Source organism: Rhagoletis pomonella, unplaced genomic scaffold (assembly GCF_013731165.1).
Source record: "Rhagoletis pomonella isolate Grant_MI unplaced genomic scaffold, Rhpom_1.0 Rhpom_scaffold_00011, whole genome shotgun sequence".
Taxonomy (NCBI): Eukaryota; Metazoa; Arthropoda; class Insecta; order Diptera; family Tephritidae; genus Rhagoletis; species Rhagoletis pomonella.
In genome coordinates this window covers 23,363,550-23,383,111 of record NW_023458565.1, presented here as the reverse complement: position 1 = coordinate 23,383,111, position 19,562 = coordinate 23,363,550, and the positions used below count along the sequence as shown (strand labels likewise).

At 37.3% G+C, this 19,562-nt stretch overlaps 2 protein-coding genes across 2 annotated transcripts in view; both read left to right on the top strand.

The window, feature by feature from the left end:
• LOC118746862 (GATA zinc finger domain-containing protein 7-like) overlaps window positions 1-19,562 on the top strand; it is a 308,819-nt gene that overhangs the window by 83,211 nt on the left and 206,046 nt on the right. The window lies entirely within an intron of this gene.
• Window positions 1,073-19,111, top strand: LOC118746861. The gene is made up of 4 exons (XM_036480821.1): window positions 1,073-2,373; window positions 4,732-5,267; window positions 8,070-8,332; window positions 16,615-19,111. Exons 1-4 carry the CDS (start codon window positions 1,165-1,167, stop codon window positions 18,768-18,770), a joined length of 4,164 nt encoding a protein of 1,387 aa, XP_036336714.1. The 5' UTR covers window positions 1,073-1,164; the 3' UTR covers window positions 18,771-19,111.

Here is a 19,562-nt window from a genome sequence, read left to right as displayed (position 1 = left end):
AAAACTGATTCCCCTGTTGCTCATGTCAATAAATGGCACTTAACAAAAACTAATTGAACACAATTGTAGGGTTGCCACAACCTAAGAAATCGCATATTTGAAAGTTTGAATTTACAAAAAAAAATTTCGCCAAATTATCAAATTTTTCCGATTGTTTTGTTTTAGTGGAACAGGAAAATTGATTTTTTTTTAATTGCCACTCTCTCTGTATTTTGCAATAAAAAAATTTAATTTAAAAAATAGAAATTCAAAAATCTGGCTCAATGGTATCATTTCAATTATTTTACCAAGTAAGTTCCAGTTTTAACCCTTATATATATAGTTTCAAATCGATATATACAAAAAATGTTAAGCCACTTAAACAAATTCGTTTGTATTTATTCGTATTTTGTATACCCTAAATTAATGTAATTGGTCTATTTCCAATCACTTTTTGAGTTTCGCACTGTGTTATTGCTGAAACGCATTACACTTGATAAAAGTGTAATTGTTAAAGGGCCCCTACATTTCCACCGGCCTTTGACCCCGCACACTTGTTAGTGCGGCCCTGATTGTATGAAATATTTTCGTGCACGATATAATCTAATAAATACATGCATATATATGTAGGTGTGTATGTGGTTATGACAGTACACAGCAGTAAGCACCCACAGCAGCTACAAGCTGCAGGCGCCATTAATCGGATTTTCTATTGTTGGTCGGTAGATGGGTTTTGTGCGCGAGTATGCAAGTAATTGGCTATCGGGTGTGGATGTGGGTGCTGCTGTAGAAGTAGGTGTGAGAATGAGCGGGTGTTCATGCACTCAATACACTAATCAAATCAGACACCACATCATTTGGGCATTCTTGCTCACATTTCTAGTTAATATGCCAAAATAAATCAATTCAAGCGAACGCGTTGGAAATGTTTTTTTTTTTTTGTATTAGTTATTGCTATCGCTAAACATACATACATAGATACACAGTAAACAATACTTATGTATGTATGCGTGTGTGTGTGCGTGTTTATCTAGCTATGTAGCTGTCATTGTAATTCATTGGCTCTTATTTTTCTTGTTCCATTTGCAGCAAAACACACAAATTACCCGTACAAAGAGCGCACAGGCGGGCGGGCGGGCGCTTTCGGCCGACAGGAGCAGCAGAACGACTTTGGCGACAGCAACGATGACAGCTACCATGGCGGCCAAAGATACAAATCAATTGACGCGAAATAAAGCCAGCGCCATCAACTCCAGCTACCCATTACGGCAGCAGCCACCATTTTTCCAGCAGCAGCCAACAATACAAACAACGATGGCTACCAGAGCGATAAATATTGGTTTTACTGGCTATACACACGCTTACCTACAACAGCAGCAGCAGCAGCAACAGCAACAACCACGCGGCGGTGCGACCAATGGGGAAATTTTAAATGAAAGGGTGCAGCGAGATGAAATGGTCAGCAACCGTGTTGCCGCCGCGAATGCAATCGGTGTTGTAGTTGATGATGATGATGAGGGCAATGTCGATGGCACTGCGAATGTATATAAAGATAGTGTCGCCAGCATGGCTCCCAATGGCGCAACGACGACAAATGCTGTTGTTGTTGATGATATTAATCTAGCCGTTGACACTTGTACAGGTGTGCCGACAGCGGGCGGCATTGAAGTGGACGACGACGACGGCGACGACGATGTTGATGATGGTGATGCTGATAGCGATTCATTCGGTTCAATGGAAACATTGTCGGACAATGTAGCTGTTTGGGTGGATGGCGAAAAGCATTGGGTGGCAGGTGTGGATGCGAATACAACATGTGCGGAGCTGATTGGCGCATTGCTCAATTATCAAAACGCACAGCAAATGCAACAAAAACGCCATGAGCAACAGCAGCAGCAGCAGCAGCAGCAGCAGCAGCAGCATATGTTTAATGTCAATAATGGCAAAAACAACAATTGTATTAAGAATAACAATAACGGCAAAGCAAACGCCAACACCACCACCACCACCACCACCACCGCCAACAGCTTTAATACGAATAGCAGCAGCAGCAGCAGCAGCCCACCACCAAACACAGCCATCAATCAATCAATGTTAATAAAAACATCAACGAATACCAAAGAAAATTACGTTCCCGTGCTAGCTGCAAGCAATCACGTCGAATTGACTGTTGGTGGTTGCTATCCCGCTGCGCTTACTGCGATGGCGCTAACCGTTCCCGCAACTGGCTGTGGTGGCGATGGTGGCCCTTTTAACGTTGGCAATCACCGCCGCCTAGCGCAGGCATGCGAGTACGTCATTGTCAAGCAGCATCGTCACTGCGAGGAGTATTTAGATGGGAATGCGAAGGTATTCGATGTGCTGCCAGCGCATGATGGCTCCGCCAGGAAGGAGGTAAGTTGTGCGTGTGTTTATTTACCGCTGTCATGCTGTCAAAATATTGCGTGCAAGTTGCAGGCACTCGTAGATAGTAGTAGACTAGACTCTATTACTGTTATAAATTCTGAGGTTGACGTGCTGCGCTTTCTATTTTTATTTTTTATTTTTATGAAAGAGTGGATAGCGGCATGAAAGGCACTGTGTGTGCTCCTCCTTCACCGAGCGATAACTAGGGCATTTGGCCTAGTGTGCATGTGTCTAGATTAGGCACATGCTTTTAGTGGATATTGTGGCCTTCCCCTCAACTAGTGTGCGCGGGAAACTCAGAGTAGCACTAGTCTTCTTCTTTCTCATTCCTCGAAACGCTACTATTTTTTGGGCCCCAGTATATGTATGTAGATTGTGCCCTCTACTCTTCACAACACGGCTAATTGGAGTGATGTCTACTGACTCCCTTGCGAGTTAGTCCGCCGTCTCATTACCCGCTATTCAACTGCGTCCGGGTACCCATGCTAACTGGATGTTCTTCTGCCCACCAAGGAAGTTAAGTTTCTCAATACACTCAAGGACTAATGGTGATCCAATTGAGCGTTACCTGGCAATGACTCAAAATTATAATCCCCTCATTTCGGTACCCTCAGTGTATCATTAGCTCGACACACAGATGGTTGGCGTATACCTCTGCCTGAAAATGCTCCGATACTTTCCCATAGGAACAGAGATCCTAGCAGTAATTGCGTAATTATTAACTTAAGAAAGCTACAAGTAGTCTAGAAGTCTGTAAACATCGATTTTTAAAGTCCTGTCATATTCGTTAATGGAGTAATGTTCCATGTTTGTTCCAAAGTGGATCCCTTCGTATGTATTTTAATCCGGCGCACTGTGTCTATACCGTTTACTTGTCCAACGGTGCCAACTCGCAAGATTTCGTCGGCCATTTGACCTCCATGTTTCGTAAGATAATGCGTCCTGGTAGTTTTGTTCGCATTGTTTCATGCGCTGTGTGGCGAGATCCACTGTCCTGTTTGTTAATAAGTTCCAGTCAGATTCGGTGGAACAATTCCACAAGATTTCCTCAGGTGAGATTTCAAAGCATCCAATAGAAGCAGAAAAAATGATCAACTACAGTTTTACAGCGCATGACGTCCTCGTATGTACATCAACCAAAGCAATGTTGTTTGTTAGTAGTCAACAACAATTCGGTTTACATTCGACGCAAAATTGGTTGTTGATGTTGAGGTGAGTTGGTAACAGTTACGGCCAAACGCGGAAGCCAAGGACATTCGCAACGTTGGCAAAGTCAACAACAAACAAAAGGAAGCGCGACACACAATAGATTGCGAAAACAGCAACGCACTGTAGCTGTCAGTCAAGCAAACAAGTCACGCAATGCCTACTCAACGACGTACAGTACGAGTCTAACCGCCAAAAGGCGGCTCCACCACTGATGAGGTTGCCTTGCAGAAACAAAAAAAAAAAATAGAAATGTTGAAATACTTAAACTACTCAGGGCAGCCAAGACGAATGCAGGGAAGTACATAGGCAGGCAGGCAAGTCGTAAAGCTCAGCAGTCGCATGTATTTAGCATTTCCTTGATTGTTTCGAGCGGCATTTCGCCTGCTGTCATTATGTCGAAAAATTTTCAAATCGTACGCTGTTACTCAGCTTTCGCTTTTAACTGTTCGCATTACACTTCACACTTTCCGCTTTGGCATTTTTGAAAATGTTAAAGTTTCGTTGAAAAACTTTGTAAAACTTCCTGCGGCACCAACAACTAAGCAACCAACGAACCATTGATGAAGCAGACTTTGCCACTTCAGCCTTTTCTTCGCACAAGCAAGCAATTGTGTGTAGTGTTTTTTTTGTTTTTTTTTTTTTGTTGTGCCATATGCAATGACGGCAAGCAATTTGCGATTTGTAAGACATGCAATTCATTTTTAGAGTGTTAAGTGTTGAGTCACGCAACATTTTTACTTACGAAAAACTATGCAATTTTTCAAAGCCAATATTTCCGTTCCACTTTCTTTCTTTCTTTCATGCATGACAACGCAAAAAAAAAACACAAACAAACTACAAATTCCAACTACAACTATACAACTATTGTAAATGCAACGCAACCACAACATCGATTCGCGCGGCAAACCAATGAACTGCATATGTACCTCGCACGAACGCACGCACGCACGCATGCACCTACTACTGCTTGGACCCAATATGCATGCAACGGGCTACTCTGCGCACGATGATCCTCTACTCGTCACTCGACCATCCAACAACCGCCACATCACCACACTCTAACTGTGACCTCATCAACGACGACTCGACGACCTCTTTCAACCAACCAACCAACCAACCAACCACCTAATTCATTAGTGCGAATTGCTACTACGACGCCTAGCTGCCGCCAACTCGAGCAACAGCACCAACAACAACAACAACAATCATGCGACTTTCACTACATTTCCAGCCGGCACGTTGCATCGTCCCAGCTCACCGTCGCTCAACCTCAATACACAGGTCTCTTCGCTGTTATCCACGGACAAGGACAGCGGCATGGGCAGTCCGGTGGGTAGTTCGCGTAGCGCGCGGCTACGACGCCGCAAACACAAATCAGCAGCTACGGTGAGTTGGCTGGCACAGGCGAATACATTGCATCCACGCGTCTCACAGCGCGCTGTCGCTGCTTTTAGTGGACTCAATACACAGCTGACCAATGCACATGGTGACAATGGGAAGCACATTGCTGTCATTGAACAGGCATTGGGCGACGATGGGTTGGGCGTGGATGCGCTGAATGGTTTAGGTGGAGGCGGTGTAGGAGGAGGAGGAGGCGTTAGTGCAAATGAGCGGCTTCTGAAAATTATTCTAGCACAGGATGAAACCATTCATCGTCAGTTGGCACTTCTAAGGTGAGCTTATGTAACTTTCTAGATACTTATTGTTAAACAGTGACTCACAAATGTGTGTAGGGAAATTGGTTGTGCGAAGGAATTTATGAAATTCATACATACAAATTAACAAAAAAATATATATATTACTATTTAAGTACATATTTACAAAGTATTTAGGTTCTAGATATATTTCACATTTACTATTTACTTTCCAGAGTGAGGTGGGATTTAAAATGCCGATTCGGACTTTAGAGTGCAGTTTTTGAGGTGTTGTTATTTTTAATATTTTTTTTATTATTATTATTAAGGGGCTCCCCTGACCTGGTGTGGTCAGTTACTGGACAGATGGGCGTTTAGTCAGCTCAGCGAGCGCTGGGGGAAGACCTTGGGATGCAAGGTGGCAAAATTCTTCTGGCCACGGGGGTAAACCGGAGACTGTCTGCGTAGCTCTTGAGCCTAAGCATGCTGCTTCTCTCACTATTGGTGGGAATGCTTACTGGTCACTTCGAGATGGGTAGTCATGCCGTAAGGCTTAACATAATCGATGACCCTTACTGCAACAGCCACATGGAGGATGATGAGGTGGAATCATCTCAACATCTGCTGCTCTAGTGCCCAGCCTCTGAGAGCCTTAAGTTTAAACACCTTCCTCTCGAGAATGGACATCGGCCGATTGAAGAGCTTCGTTGCGAGCACAGAGCGTTTCCCCTGCAAAAAGCCATAGAGGCCTCTCACTTGCGAAGGCGCTTTGTTCGAGCTCGCGAAAACGAGAAACGGTCGTTACTAAAAGATGAATTTTACTGAGATGATAGCGTAGAGAACGATGTCCCGTCAGTACCCACTTGGAGATTTGGACCACTTTCTGCCTAACTTAAGTAGTTTCTTCGAAGCTTTTTTTCAAAGACGTGTAGATATATCGTTGGGCTTGTCTTTGCGCTGTGCGGGCCGTCCAGTGCCTGTTGGAAAATTCGTCTATCTAATTATTTATCGCCTTCATGTGTGCTTTGGAGAGTCCACAAAACGCGTTCCAGACCATCAAATACCGCGCTAGCTTTTTGGGTCGCTCGGCAGTCTGCCTTCTCATTGTCATCATGTCCTTCATGACTCCGCTTCCCATTCTAATAAAACAGTATTCTTCGCTCCGACATAATGTAGATATATTTCGAAAATGTGCCTCCTTTAAGTCATTCTCTGCCGTAAATTTCTATTGCATGAATCTCATTGATATCGGTACAGGATCCCGCCCATCCCGAATTCAATTTTTAAATCCCGAACCCGCCAATACCGACGGTTTTCAGAATTGTGCCGCGGTACACTAACTAGTAAATAAAACTAAATAAAGTAAGCACTCAAATATCTGAAGTTTTGCGTCTTGTTTGAGTGACAAGTTAAATAAAGTATTTAAGGAAAATTTTCGGAATATAATTAGGCCCAGGCCTTTTAAGGGTTTAAATTGTGTAAAGCTTCATCGAAAGTTATTACTGGAATATATGTACACTTGAGATCAGCTGATTAAGTCATCAACATTTTGATCAATTTTGGCTATTTTTCTTTTGTTTATTTAATTTTTAATTTTTTCATAAAAGTTTAGCTCATATAACATATAACATACAACATATAAATCCACATTTCAAACTTTGTGCAAAAATTATAAAAAATCTGTAAAATTTCAGCTAAATTTCAACTTTTTTTTTTTGATTTTTTAGAATATTTTTGACATGCAGTTTAATAGCCCATTAAATTCCAGGGTAATAATGTGCAAGTTTCAAATATCTAGTGAGTCGCGTTGATTTTTAATAATTTTTATTCTAACTGCATTACAAATTTTTTTCCATTCAAAATATATTCGACAAATCTTTTTCGGACTTACCGTTGATTTTTGGCAACCGTTTTTTATGCAGTTTCTTCCATACAAAAAAAAAACGAAAATACTTGGTACGGAAACAATGCGAAACACCTTCAACAAAAAACAAATCCCACAATTCAACGCAATTTTTGACTAACTTCAAATTTGCATTTGCATACTAGAATTTAATGGGCTACAAAACTGCATTCTCGAAAAAAATCTGATTAAAAAGTTGAAAAGTTGCATGTAAATTTATTGAATTTTCGCGAGTTTTGCCCAAAGTTTAGAAATTATATTTTTATGTTTTTTGTTGTAAAATTAACAATACTTTTATAAAAAATTTGCGTAAAAAAAATTTTAATAAAAATTATTGCATTTATTATGAAAAATTCTCTGTGCCAGTCTTTTCCCGCAGGTAACACTAAAAATTTGAAGATTTATCTGTAAATGAGGGCTAAATTATGCAGCTCTGTGCTTTTAAATTAAAGAATAAGCAACTTTCGTTTTAAAATTTATTTCATTGGAGACTATTTTAAGTAGGGAAGCACACAAAAAAAAATGTTGGTTAAGGCCACTTCTGCTCCCATGGCCTCATACATTCCGCTACTTTTCATACTAAATATCGATGAAAATTTATGTAAATCATAGAATGACGTCTGATACGATAAAATCTTTGCACTGGAAAATGTATATATGTGTGTACATAATTAGAATTGTTGTTTTACATACTAAATTAGTGAAGTGTAAACATACCCTGCCAATTTGCTGCACACTTTTCTGAGTAACAGTACAAAAACCACACATTTCTGTATGCTGTTGCATATTTTGTTTATTTATGCCTTGTTTACACATGCATATTGCTTTTGTTTTTGTAATTTTCTCACTATACATACTTTACTTTTTTGTTTGTTTGTTTGTTCATTTTGTGCTCTACGTACACAAACACACCCCCACATGGCCGGCTGAACAAACAGAGAGAAGGAACGACAAATTTCTAAAATTGAAGAGGAAAAGCATCGTGTCCGCGAACGCGAATTGGGAAAAAATTACCTGCTCGAAACGTACCTGAATGGCTTGGATGAAGCGAATGTGGAGCCCGATTTGGATGTGGGCACCGATGTTGGAGGATTTGGCGATAGTCCACTTAATGAATTCAATGATGTACGCCATGCCGATACCATTGCTGCTGCTGGCGATGCTGGCGGTGACAATGACGCTGATGTGGAAATTTTTATAGGTAAGTAATGGTTTTTGTTTCAAAAGAATTTTTAAAAATTCGCGTATAAATTGCACGCACTTACATTTTATGATTTATGAAAAAACCAAAAGGTGAATTGCAATTACTTTCATTTGTATATGAGCATCCGGCTCAGTAGTTACCTCTGTAAAATCTCTGAATGGTCACTGTGTAGGTACGCTTTCAGCAAATATGGCGCCACATTCAAAATGAATGCGCGTTGACATTGAGTTATTAAAAAGTGTTTTTTCTTCTTCTTCTTTTTATGCATGTATGAATGTATTCATATAAGTGATGACTTAAATTTGCATATACAATGAAATTGTTGCAAAACTTTATTACATGTCTGTACATACACATGAACATATAGTAGGGTGGAGCGAAAAAAATTATTTTACGATTTCGAAATTTAAATAGCGACGATTTAATAAACGACGTAAAGCGCAAATTTTGACAAATAGTATACATTAGGGCGGGACGAAAAAAATAATTATTCGATTTCAAAATTTAAATAGTGCTGAAAAGTTGCGTGACAAGATCACATTTGACCGATTTAAACAGCAAATATTTACAAACATATGTATGCACATTAGGGTGCGGCGAAAAAAAAACATTTTTCGATTTCAAATTTCGAATAGTTCTGAAAAGTTGCGTGGCATGATCACATTGAACCGCGCTAGTTTGTTTTCCGATCGGACAATATTTTGAGTACGCAGTTTTGTAGTCCATTCAATTTTAGTGACACGCAGTGTTTCCATACAAAGGTATGGTAGACACTACCAGCAAAAAAAATAGTTAAAAATCCAAAAACCAACATGATTTTTTAGCAACTTGAAAGTTGCACTCTATTGTGCTAAAACTTAAAGGGCTACAAAATTGCGTGACGCAAAATCTTTCTGAAAAATCTTTAAAAAAAATTACAAAAGAACCAGAATTTCAGCGATTTTTCGAGACCTTAAAACTTTTGGAATGACAGTAAAAAATATCCGAGCGGATAACGGTTTAAAACAGTTCAATGTCATCATGTTACGAAAACTTTCTACACTCTAAGAATTTCGAAATCGAAATCGAAAAGTTGCTTTTTCGCTTACCCCCGCTAATGTACATATGTAAATATTTGCAGACGTGATGGAATTCAATGTATAATGAATGAGAAATATCCAGGCACACTACACTGGCTGTTACTAATGCCCTGCGCTGAATTTTTCACAGGAAGGAATTTTAAGAAAAAATGCTCGAATTCAGTACATACATACATACATGTGTATATGTGTATAGTAATTCTTTGTGTGTCTGGAGATTAATTTTTTTGCGATAGCCTTTATGTGATTTATGAACTTTTTCTGGGCGTTTGGTTGACAGCTGCAAGTGTCATGTTTTCTTGTTTTTGTTTGAAAAAATACAGACAATCTCTCACATAGTACCTACAAAAGTTATTAAAGAGCTAATAAACATACAAACATAAATATGTATGTAACTCATCTGCACTTTGCCTTCATGTGAGTAGCAAAGGTGCAAAGCCTGAAAGTTTTATTCTATTTTTTTTTATTCTGTTTTTTTTTGATTTCGTATGCCTACCAAAGCAAATTTACCTTGGCTTGCATGGCACTTCGATGTTAAAGAAAACCAACAACAGCTGTGAAGCACATTATAAAAAATGCATGTAGTCAAATAATAAAAGTTTGGTCTATGTTGAACATGTGACAACCTTTGCGAGAAATAAATTAATTTTTTATTTAACTTTCATAGGGGAATTAGAGATGAGGGTTTTTGCAAGCGATTTTTTGAAATCCCCCCCGCCACCCCTTCTCACCAATTTTCGTTGGTATACTAAACGTATTTTTGTCATTCTTAGTAAGATTTATTTAACAAACATGTTGTTGGAGCATTGGGTACTTTCCATGTATGTATGTATGTATTTTAACATTCAAATTGCCTTATGTTCTAGACATTTGCCTTTGCAACTCAAAACTGCTCTCAACTTTACTCATGCGAAAAACAAGCAATAGCATAAAGTTTGACGAAGTTAATTTTAACTGAAAAAGTACCCGGAAATGTACTTTAAAATGTGTTTAGGGGGATATTCCATGCCAATCGGAACATGACTCCGACTCATGATTCAATAAAACAAGGTTAGATAATTATTGACAGCCGCGGTTTGACACTCCCTTACAAAAGGTTGCATTTACGAAGGACAGAGAAAGGGGAAGAATGCAATCCCTTGTTTCGAAAATGGTAGTAGACAAGTAGGCAATTAATTAAGGTTAAGATTCCGATTTTACCTTGTTTGGATCACCCTAATGTACATAGGCGAAATAAATTTTCGCAATCGAACTAAATACGTAGCATATGGCTGTTAGAACGTAATCGAGAAAAAAAATTTCGCCGCGCACCTTCGAATTTAAAGCAAGAAAATTAAAAAAAAAACATTTTATGCGGGAACGCAGGGGTCGTCTTTTTAAATTTTTTCTCATATCTTCGGCATTTATGGTTGGATCTTAAAGTATGATATATCGATGTTCTTGTCTCAAAGAGACAATTTTTGTGTTTAAAATTTATTTACCTCAAGTACGCCGTTCTAGTACTTACCAACCAGATCTCAGTTCTTATCCACCTAACGTACCACTCTAATGCCAGTAAATTACAGCTAACCAAATTTTTCATAAAACTTTTGCTAAGGAAGTATCTCCATTAAAAGAGTAGTAGTACAACTTAAATAAAAATTTGTAACGCTTAGTGTAGGTATCTTCGAAATTTCGAAATTGCTTAGGGAAAGTACTTTATGTAGACTTGGGAGTGTACGAGGAACTTTTTATGTTTGCTTGTAAGGCGGTACGGTCTAATGTCCATATATGTATGTATGTATTTGTATTGATCAAACAAAATTGTGTTTAAAGTTCTTTTTAAATTGAAAACATTTTGCTGCAGTTTTTCTGCCTGCAATGCTTGAATGAAAAATTATATCGATACGCACAATCCTTGTATATATTTTACATTGCTCTTTGGTTGTTCGGGCAATGATTTTTCAATTGATTTTGCAACTTTTCTACGTACATACATATATGTATGTTAGTTCTTTTTACTTCACAATGTGTGCAGGCTTATGCAAATATTAAAGTACATATGCACCACGCCAAAATGCTTTGAATTGCTGGATTTCTACTTTGTGTACTTTTGCTAAACTTTGGAATTTATTCACAACTGGAATTTTTTGATATCTCGCTGGTTGGATATTAAATTTTACTTGGTTCTATGAAATAAAGCTGAGATTCAGGACGTTAAAGTACGACGGCTACGATTTTATGGAATTGAGTCCACTGTATTTCCAATGGATCCAATTGGCTTCCTCAACTCCTTGCTACCAAGCGATTTACCTGGAAACAGGAAATAGTCAGGGCAGGCTGACCGGCGGAGAAATGCTTCCATGATTTATGGTTTGTTCCAAAAATTTTCCTAGTCAATCTTCAACTTTTTTAGCTTCAGTAGAATTTAAAATTTTTGTAATGCATCGCAAAAAAAAAAAGTTGGAACCAGAGCAAAGAGATTGCTTTCTCGCAGACCATCGATTGGAGGCTATTAAAGCACGGCTTGCTATCAAAATATGTATACTAGTAGCATTACAAGCTGCAGTAGCTAGCAGTCAGCCAAACTTTATCACAACATACAAACAAGAATACATTAACATATGTTCACTGTAGAGCGCAGTCACATAAATACAGGATACGAGGACACAAATTTTGAAATAACATTTGTGCAAAGCCACAATGCATACATATGTACATACATACATTAGTACATCCACACACATGCGCGTGCATACAAATCAACATTCGTGCACACCTGAATGCCAAAGCAATGCAAACAAGCTCAATATATACATATAAATATCATCAACAAAAAAAAATAATAATAATAAAAAATGGTGTAGACAACAACAGCAAAAGAAAAGTCGTTGAAAATATTTTCACACTGTGGCAGCGATGGCGAAGGATACATATGCCACAAGCTAAACGACAGCTAAAGAGTACGAGCTATTCACATACATAAGTGAGCGGCGAGAGGTATGGAAACGCGTATTAAATATTTGAATGGCAGCAGTAAAATCGTTCGTACAGCAAATCATTTTAATAAACTCCAAAAAAATACCGAAATTTTAATACAGAACGCAGTGATGCGTGTTGACTGGTATTGCATGTGTAATCTGGGCGCCTCGCGCGCCGAGAAGCAAAGCACTGTGGTAGGTGTGCACTGTGGGATGGCAAACGGGGCGTATACGCATTAAAACGCCAAGAGCAGTCAGCACTTTAAAATTAGCAAGTTAATATCGTAAAAGTGTGGCGCTGATAGCAACACTACATATGTACATACATACATATGCATGCGAGACGTGGCGAGAAAGGGGGCGTCTCGCTGTGTGCGCGTGAATATATGTATGTATGTGGACACATGACTGGTGTTGTGGTCTACTTGTAGCGTTTGTGACGTTTAAGAAGTGCTGATTTTATTTGCAACTAAATTTATTTCGTGGAATAATTTTCTATAGTATTCTTCCTGTATAAAAAAAAATCACAATTAATTTCGAGTGTGCTAATAAAAATGTTAAAATTGGAATTTTTTTTTGCAAATCATCATCAGCTTATTATCAATGTATTTTTTTTAAATTTTATTTGTTCTATTCGATAACAGGAACATTTTCGCTAACAGTTTGAAGTATATTAAACTTTTAAAATGAAAAAATCCTTAAGTTTCAAAAAATGACAAAATAGCTGCTTAAGTTAGTCTGCATGCTGCCATATTTTTTAATTCGGTGGCACACTTTTGAAACTTCCCAGGTACGCTGTATTTGATGCCAACTTTCATTGCCTCTAATATGAACTTACTATTTGGAAACTTTCTAAAGTTATTAAAAAAATTATTATGTTATGTTATGTTATGTTATGCCACGTTATGCTATGCTATGTTATGTTATGTAATGTTAAGCTATGTTATGTTATGATGTAATGCTATTTTATGTTTTGTTATGTTATATTATGTTATGTTATGCTATGTTATGTTATGATGTTATGTTATGTTGTGTTATGTTATATTATGATGTTCGTTATGTTATGTTATGCTATGTTATGTTATGTTGTGTTATGATGTTATGGTATGTTTTGTTACGTTTTGTTATGATGTTATGTTATGTTATGTTATGTTATGATGCTATGTTGTGTTGTGTATTGTGTTGTTGTGTATTTTAACCGAAGCTATGAGAAAACTTGTGTCTAGTCGCCGCCCATTTAACAGGTATATATTCCGTACGTCGGGGTCTCACCACTTAAGGCCAAATTGGTAAAATAGTCCCTTAGTTTGTGTACAACTCTTGTCAGGTCATCGCTGATCTAACGCAATCGAAACTGAAGTCGGACTTTCTGTGATCAGTTTCGGCTATATAATTAAGGAAAATGAGCTTCAATTTCCGCCATGTTAAACAAACATATACACTCATCTGCTCTGCCTAAAATACACATCAGGGCGTGGAAGAGAGGTATTTATGTTAATAAAAGTGTGTGCACCAAGACTATTCCGTGATTTATTTAAAAAAATATTTTCTTAGAAATCTATAGGTTGATTGAACATATAGGAAAAGCTTAAACATTTCACCTCTTTTATGTACCTAGGATCTGCTTGATATATACATATACATTAGAGTGCATCACTCTCAATACAAAAAAATCTTAGTTTTTCCCATTGGAATTTTATTTAGAATTTATTATATTTTAAGACCAAAATATTACGGACAAATACTAAGACTTAGGTGAGCTGGAGCGATTAGAAAATAAAGAGAATTCGAGTTTTTTTATAAATAAAATAAGTTTAGATGATAGAAGAGTTTAAGATTAAAATGTCTGCATTAAAATGTTTGAAAATGTGATCAAACACGAAAATAATGACATTACTGGAGTTATTTTTTCCTAAATATTTTGTTAGAAGTTTTAAAATACATATAATAGATTTTATAATTAAGGTGGAAAAACTGGAAACTTTTTTGGTGATGCACCCTAATGTAACTTTTCAGCAACGTTTTCCTTTGCTTAACTTTGTATGAACATATGTAATAAATATATGTATTCCCTTACTTCTACAAAGCAGCAAGTAAAAAATATTGACATTGCAAAAGACTTGCAAACTTGTACATATATACATATTTACATATGTAAACATATGTAATTTTTTAAGGAGTGTGCGTATTTATTTACATACGGTGATGTGTGCAGACTGCAATTACAAATAACAACACAAATACATATGTACATATGTATGCATGTACAACTTTCTTACGTGAATATAAACAAAATCACTCATTCGTAAATACATACGTGAGCGTACATAAATTTACTTACTGCATATGTATGTAAAATGCTGCATCCCACCTAACCAAATACGAATTGCTTATACATAAATAATTACATTTAAAAACTTTTTAGGCGAGTGCTTGAGAAATTTTTCATGATTTTTTGTTCTTCGAATAATTTCATCTGTGAAAAATGTGTGTAAACACTGCCGACTTCCTTTGGAGAGAAAGCTTGCAATATAAATAATCACATATGAGCCGGTATACACCCTTCCCGAGGTCTACACTGGAAAATCGATCTAAGCGTGTTTCGTAAAAGAGTATAGCTTATATAATTTTAAAACGAACTTTACCCATATTTGATTGGATTATGTTTATACATAACTATTTCTTTTAATTTCAGTTAATTTAGGAACTACTTAATTTTATTCTTATTTTATTTATGTTATTTTTAAATTTTTAGATTTTTTTGTATTACAAGATTTTTTTTAATTTCATATAATCTTAGAAACATAACTTTTTTTGATTTTTAAGTCCACTTTTTTTATTCCATTTTATTTAAACTCTTTGATTTTATTATTTTTTAGGATCTTAATTTACTTATATTCCTTTATGGAATTTTTGCATTGTATTATTCAAAAAGATTTTTTTTTTTAAATTTCATCTAATTTTTAGGAGGTTATTTAAATTTCTTTCTCCTTTATTGTATTAATTTTTCTTTTTTTTAACTTTTAGATTTTATTGTTAGAAAAACCTATCTAAAAAAGTCTTTTAACTTTTAGTTAATTTATGTTTTTTTTAATATTTTTAGCTGTTTTAGTATTTTTTTTTAACTTTAATTTTTTTGATGTTAATGGTTTAAAAGAAAAACAATGTTTTTTAATTTCATTTAGCACATAGAACCCTTTTTGATTATTTTTTTTATTTTTTTTTTCTGTTTCAGTAATTTTTTTTTATATTTAATTTTTTTTTAATTTAAAAAAGAAAAATATATATTTCAAATCTCATTTAATTTTTAGGCACTTATGTTATTATTTTTTCTTTATTCTTTAAATTGTTTTACTTTTATATTCCACTTACAAAAACAAAATCAGTTGCTTGTAAATTTCAAGGATTTGCGATATTTTTTATAAATTAATATTTGTTCTTTTTAGTTTATTATTTTTTATTTTTTTCATTATATTATTTTAAAAGAATTTGAATTTTCATTTAATTTTTAAGAACTTACTTAATATTTCTTTCTCTTTTATTGTATAAAGTTTTTATTTAATTTCCTTTGTCTTAAAAATACATAATTAAATTTTTGGTAAATTATCTGGTTTATCTTCTTTTGATAAAATTGTTTACATTATACATAATATTTTAAGAACAAAAATATATATATTTTTTAATTTCGTTAAATTTTTGGGAACTCATTTATTTTTTTTCTCTTTTATTTGATATTTTTTTCAATTCAATTTTTCCGTAAATTTCTAGTTTTTATTGTTTTGACAGGAAAAACTCATTTGTTTTTTTTTTATAAAATTTTATTTAAAAAAAAAGTTATTGCTAAAATACAAACATAAGTCTTTCGTAGGACAGAAAGGGGCTGTATTTTACATAGTTGCCTTTGAAAGACTGTAAATAATTGCCACAATTCATTGGCGGTTAATTTAAATGTGCAATTCGGAGAAAAATTGTAAATGAAATGTTAAAATTTAAAGAGTATATTCATGAAAACTCAGCTTGCACAACCTACATGGAGCTAATTTTTGGTCTCAGTGCAATTTTGGTATATATCACCGGCGTATTTCTGTAAAAGTTTCGTTGATGTGGCAGTAGAGTATAAGTGCGCATACGGAACCGCTTACTTTACATACTCATTAAATTTTCCCTGCTTATTTTCGCTGCATATTTTTCCACTTTAATTTGCCAAAATAAAATTTTCATTTTTTTTTTTCGCACGCAGATGAACCGTATCACCGCATAGCAAGGACGACTGCGGCGCACACAACCGGAGCACCAACAACTAAAAAGGATATTGTGGCAGGTAAAACAAGGGACTTCAATTTGGATGCACGCCACTCGAAAAAAATGAAAGAAGATTTCACTGGCGGAGGAGGTGGGCTTGCTGTGGTAATGACTGCGGCGAAGACAGATGCAAATGAACCGCCAGCTGCTGCCACCAGCCACGGAAATGAGAAGGAAATAGAGGTGCAACTCTTTTGGCTGGAAAAGATCTATGCACTTAACAAGCAGCTGCAGCGCGAAGAGGAAATGCTGCTGAAGCTGCATGCAAAAATAAGAAAACATCAGGTGAAGCGCGCCTATCAAACAAAGCGCGAGGTGGTGCAACAAATCGAGAAATTGGATGCAGAGCTGACGTTGCAGTGTTGTGACATACGCGCAGTGGAGAGTAAATTACACGCGTCCAATGAGCAATTGAAACAGAAGTTGGGCGTGTTGGAGCGATTGAGTCAAGAATTTCTGGAGACAATGGACCAAGCAGCGCCCCCAGCGGAGGCTGAAGAGCAAAGTGTAGCCGAAGTGGCAGCTGATGCTGATAGTGAGGCAACTGTTAATCGAATGCCAGATGTAATTAACAATGAAGATCACAATCTTGCAACAGAGATGGCGTTGCGTGCCACAGCGACAATGGCGAGGGAGAATAAATTGCAAGAAACGACCGTTGATGAGTTGCATGCAAAACAGATGACGACGGTGGAGTTTGGTGGACAGCAACAAGGTTGCCAGTTGCAGTCACAAAGAAGTGGCGTAGCCGATGAAGATGTGTGGCATAGACAAAATAATGCCAAGTTGCACTTGCCACATGCAATGCAGTCAGCCACCCAAGCGTTGCATACAGATTTGAATGGCAGAAGTGATTCGAAGGCGTGGGGGGAAGAAAGTACAGCAGCACCAGCAACAGGAATAGTAACAGTACCATCATCAGCTGAGGACGGAGAAGCAACAAGAACAACAACAGCAGCTGCAAAAGAAGCTGCTGCCATGGCAGCAAGCCACGCATCAGCGGTAGGCTTCAAACTGACAGCGCCAGGCTATGCCGTTTCATCGTCAAGTGCAAGAATGACAGCAGCAGCAATAACAACAACAACAAGCCCGTTGGCAACAACAATAAATGCTACAGCAGATGTAACAACAGTCGCCGCAACTGCGTGCAACATGCCAGCTATGTCGCCGGCGGAAGGAAAACCAACCACGGCACTTCATCTTGCTCAGCTGCAAATGCCACAACTACAGCAAGAACAATTGCCGCTACCTGCAGAAGATAATTCGCAACAATGTGTCGATGCTGATGACGTTCTCGTCGATGCACATGCAGCCGTTGGCGGAGTGGTGTTGCCACAAAGCAATTATCCAATTAGTTGCATTAATCATGCGGCCATACATGCCACCAGCCAACTCTCAACGAGGCAAATTATTGTCGCAGCTGGTGGTGATGGCCTCAGCACAGCGATGGCTGGCAAGTTAACGCCTGAGCAAACATTGTCAGCCGCCTATGCAACAGTGACGTCGTCGACCACTTCGTCGCCACCTTCTCCGTCGTCTCCGTCGTATCCGTCATCGTTGTCAATAGCAAATTATCCAGCTTTAATTATCCAGCAACAACAACAGCTGCAGCATCAACCACACCAGTACCAGCCGCAATTACTACCGCAGCGGCAGCATATCAACATGAACAGTTACATGCACATCAACTGCGCCAGCAATTACAACAACAACAATACCAACCACAGCAACAGCAAAGACAATCATACAAATGACAAGAATTTGCTACCGCCTTCGCATGCCGCCCACACGAAAACGTTGCAAAAACAAATGTTCGGTCCGAAATCTCTTAATCAAATGCTGCCAGCTGCGCCGCCGCCAAAAATAATACAGGTTTCAGCAGCACCAATAAGCAGCACACCTTCCACTTCGACTATAGCTGTAGCGCCTTCCCCGCCTGTAGGTGTACATGCTGGCTTCGGTATACCGTCAATGTTAGCACCGTTGCGCCCCACAACGCCAACAGCACTGTTGCCTCCTACACCTGTAATGCCCTTTGATGTGACAACGCAGCGCAGCAGTGTTGATATCACGCAGTTGGGCACACTGGTCTAAAGATAACGATGAGGTTTTGTCGTTGGTCAACAGCCGCGCTGTCACACAGCCATCGGTAGCCAGTGGGCATATGGATATGGCACAAAGGGAGTGGCCCCAAGTTGTTCAGTGCAGATATGACATACTTACGTAGGTTCCTCTTTCGCGGTAATGATGTGCGCTGCACAGTGGTTGGGAGTTGGTAAAAATTTTGTGTGTGGCAAAATTTTTTAAGAGATTCGGAGATTTTATTCAAGTTAAGAAAATGTATATACATAAAGTTCATATATAAAACATGCATACATATACATAACTTTGAAAGTAGATTTAAGTACATACAAAAACTAATAATATAGTACCTCATAATAATATTTATTGGATTCGGCAAATGAGGAAAACTAAATACATTCAAACATTTGATGAAATGCATAAATATATTGATATATTTTAACCAAAGACTTTGTCTCTTTTTCGATTTATTAAAGTAGTTCTAGAAGTAAAATATTTCGCAAGCAATAGGCTATATTATAACTGTACACAAGCAAAGGAACGCTGTATGGGTTACCAACAACGTATTGTCTATATAAGCTAGATTCGCTCAGGGTCGATGGCAATGGTAAGAGTCACATTATGATTTATTTTGTGGTACGATTTAATGAGAGATATTCGCTAAATTTTGCACCATCGATGTTTAAATAAAAACAATAATAATAATAATACAAATTTTTGATATATTCAATGTAACTAAATTTAATTTAAAATGGATAAACCTAAATTGGGGTAGACCACTCTTCCACCAAAGTCGAATACGAA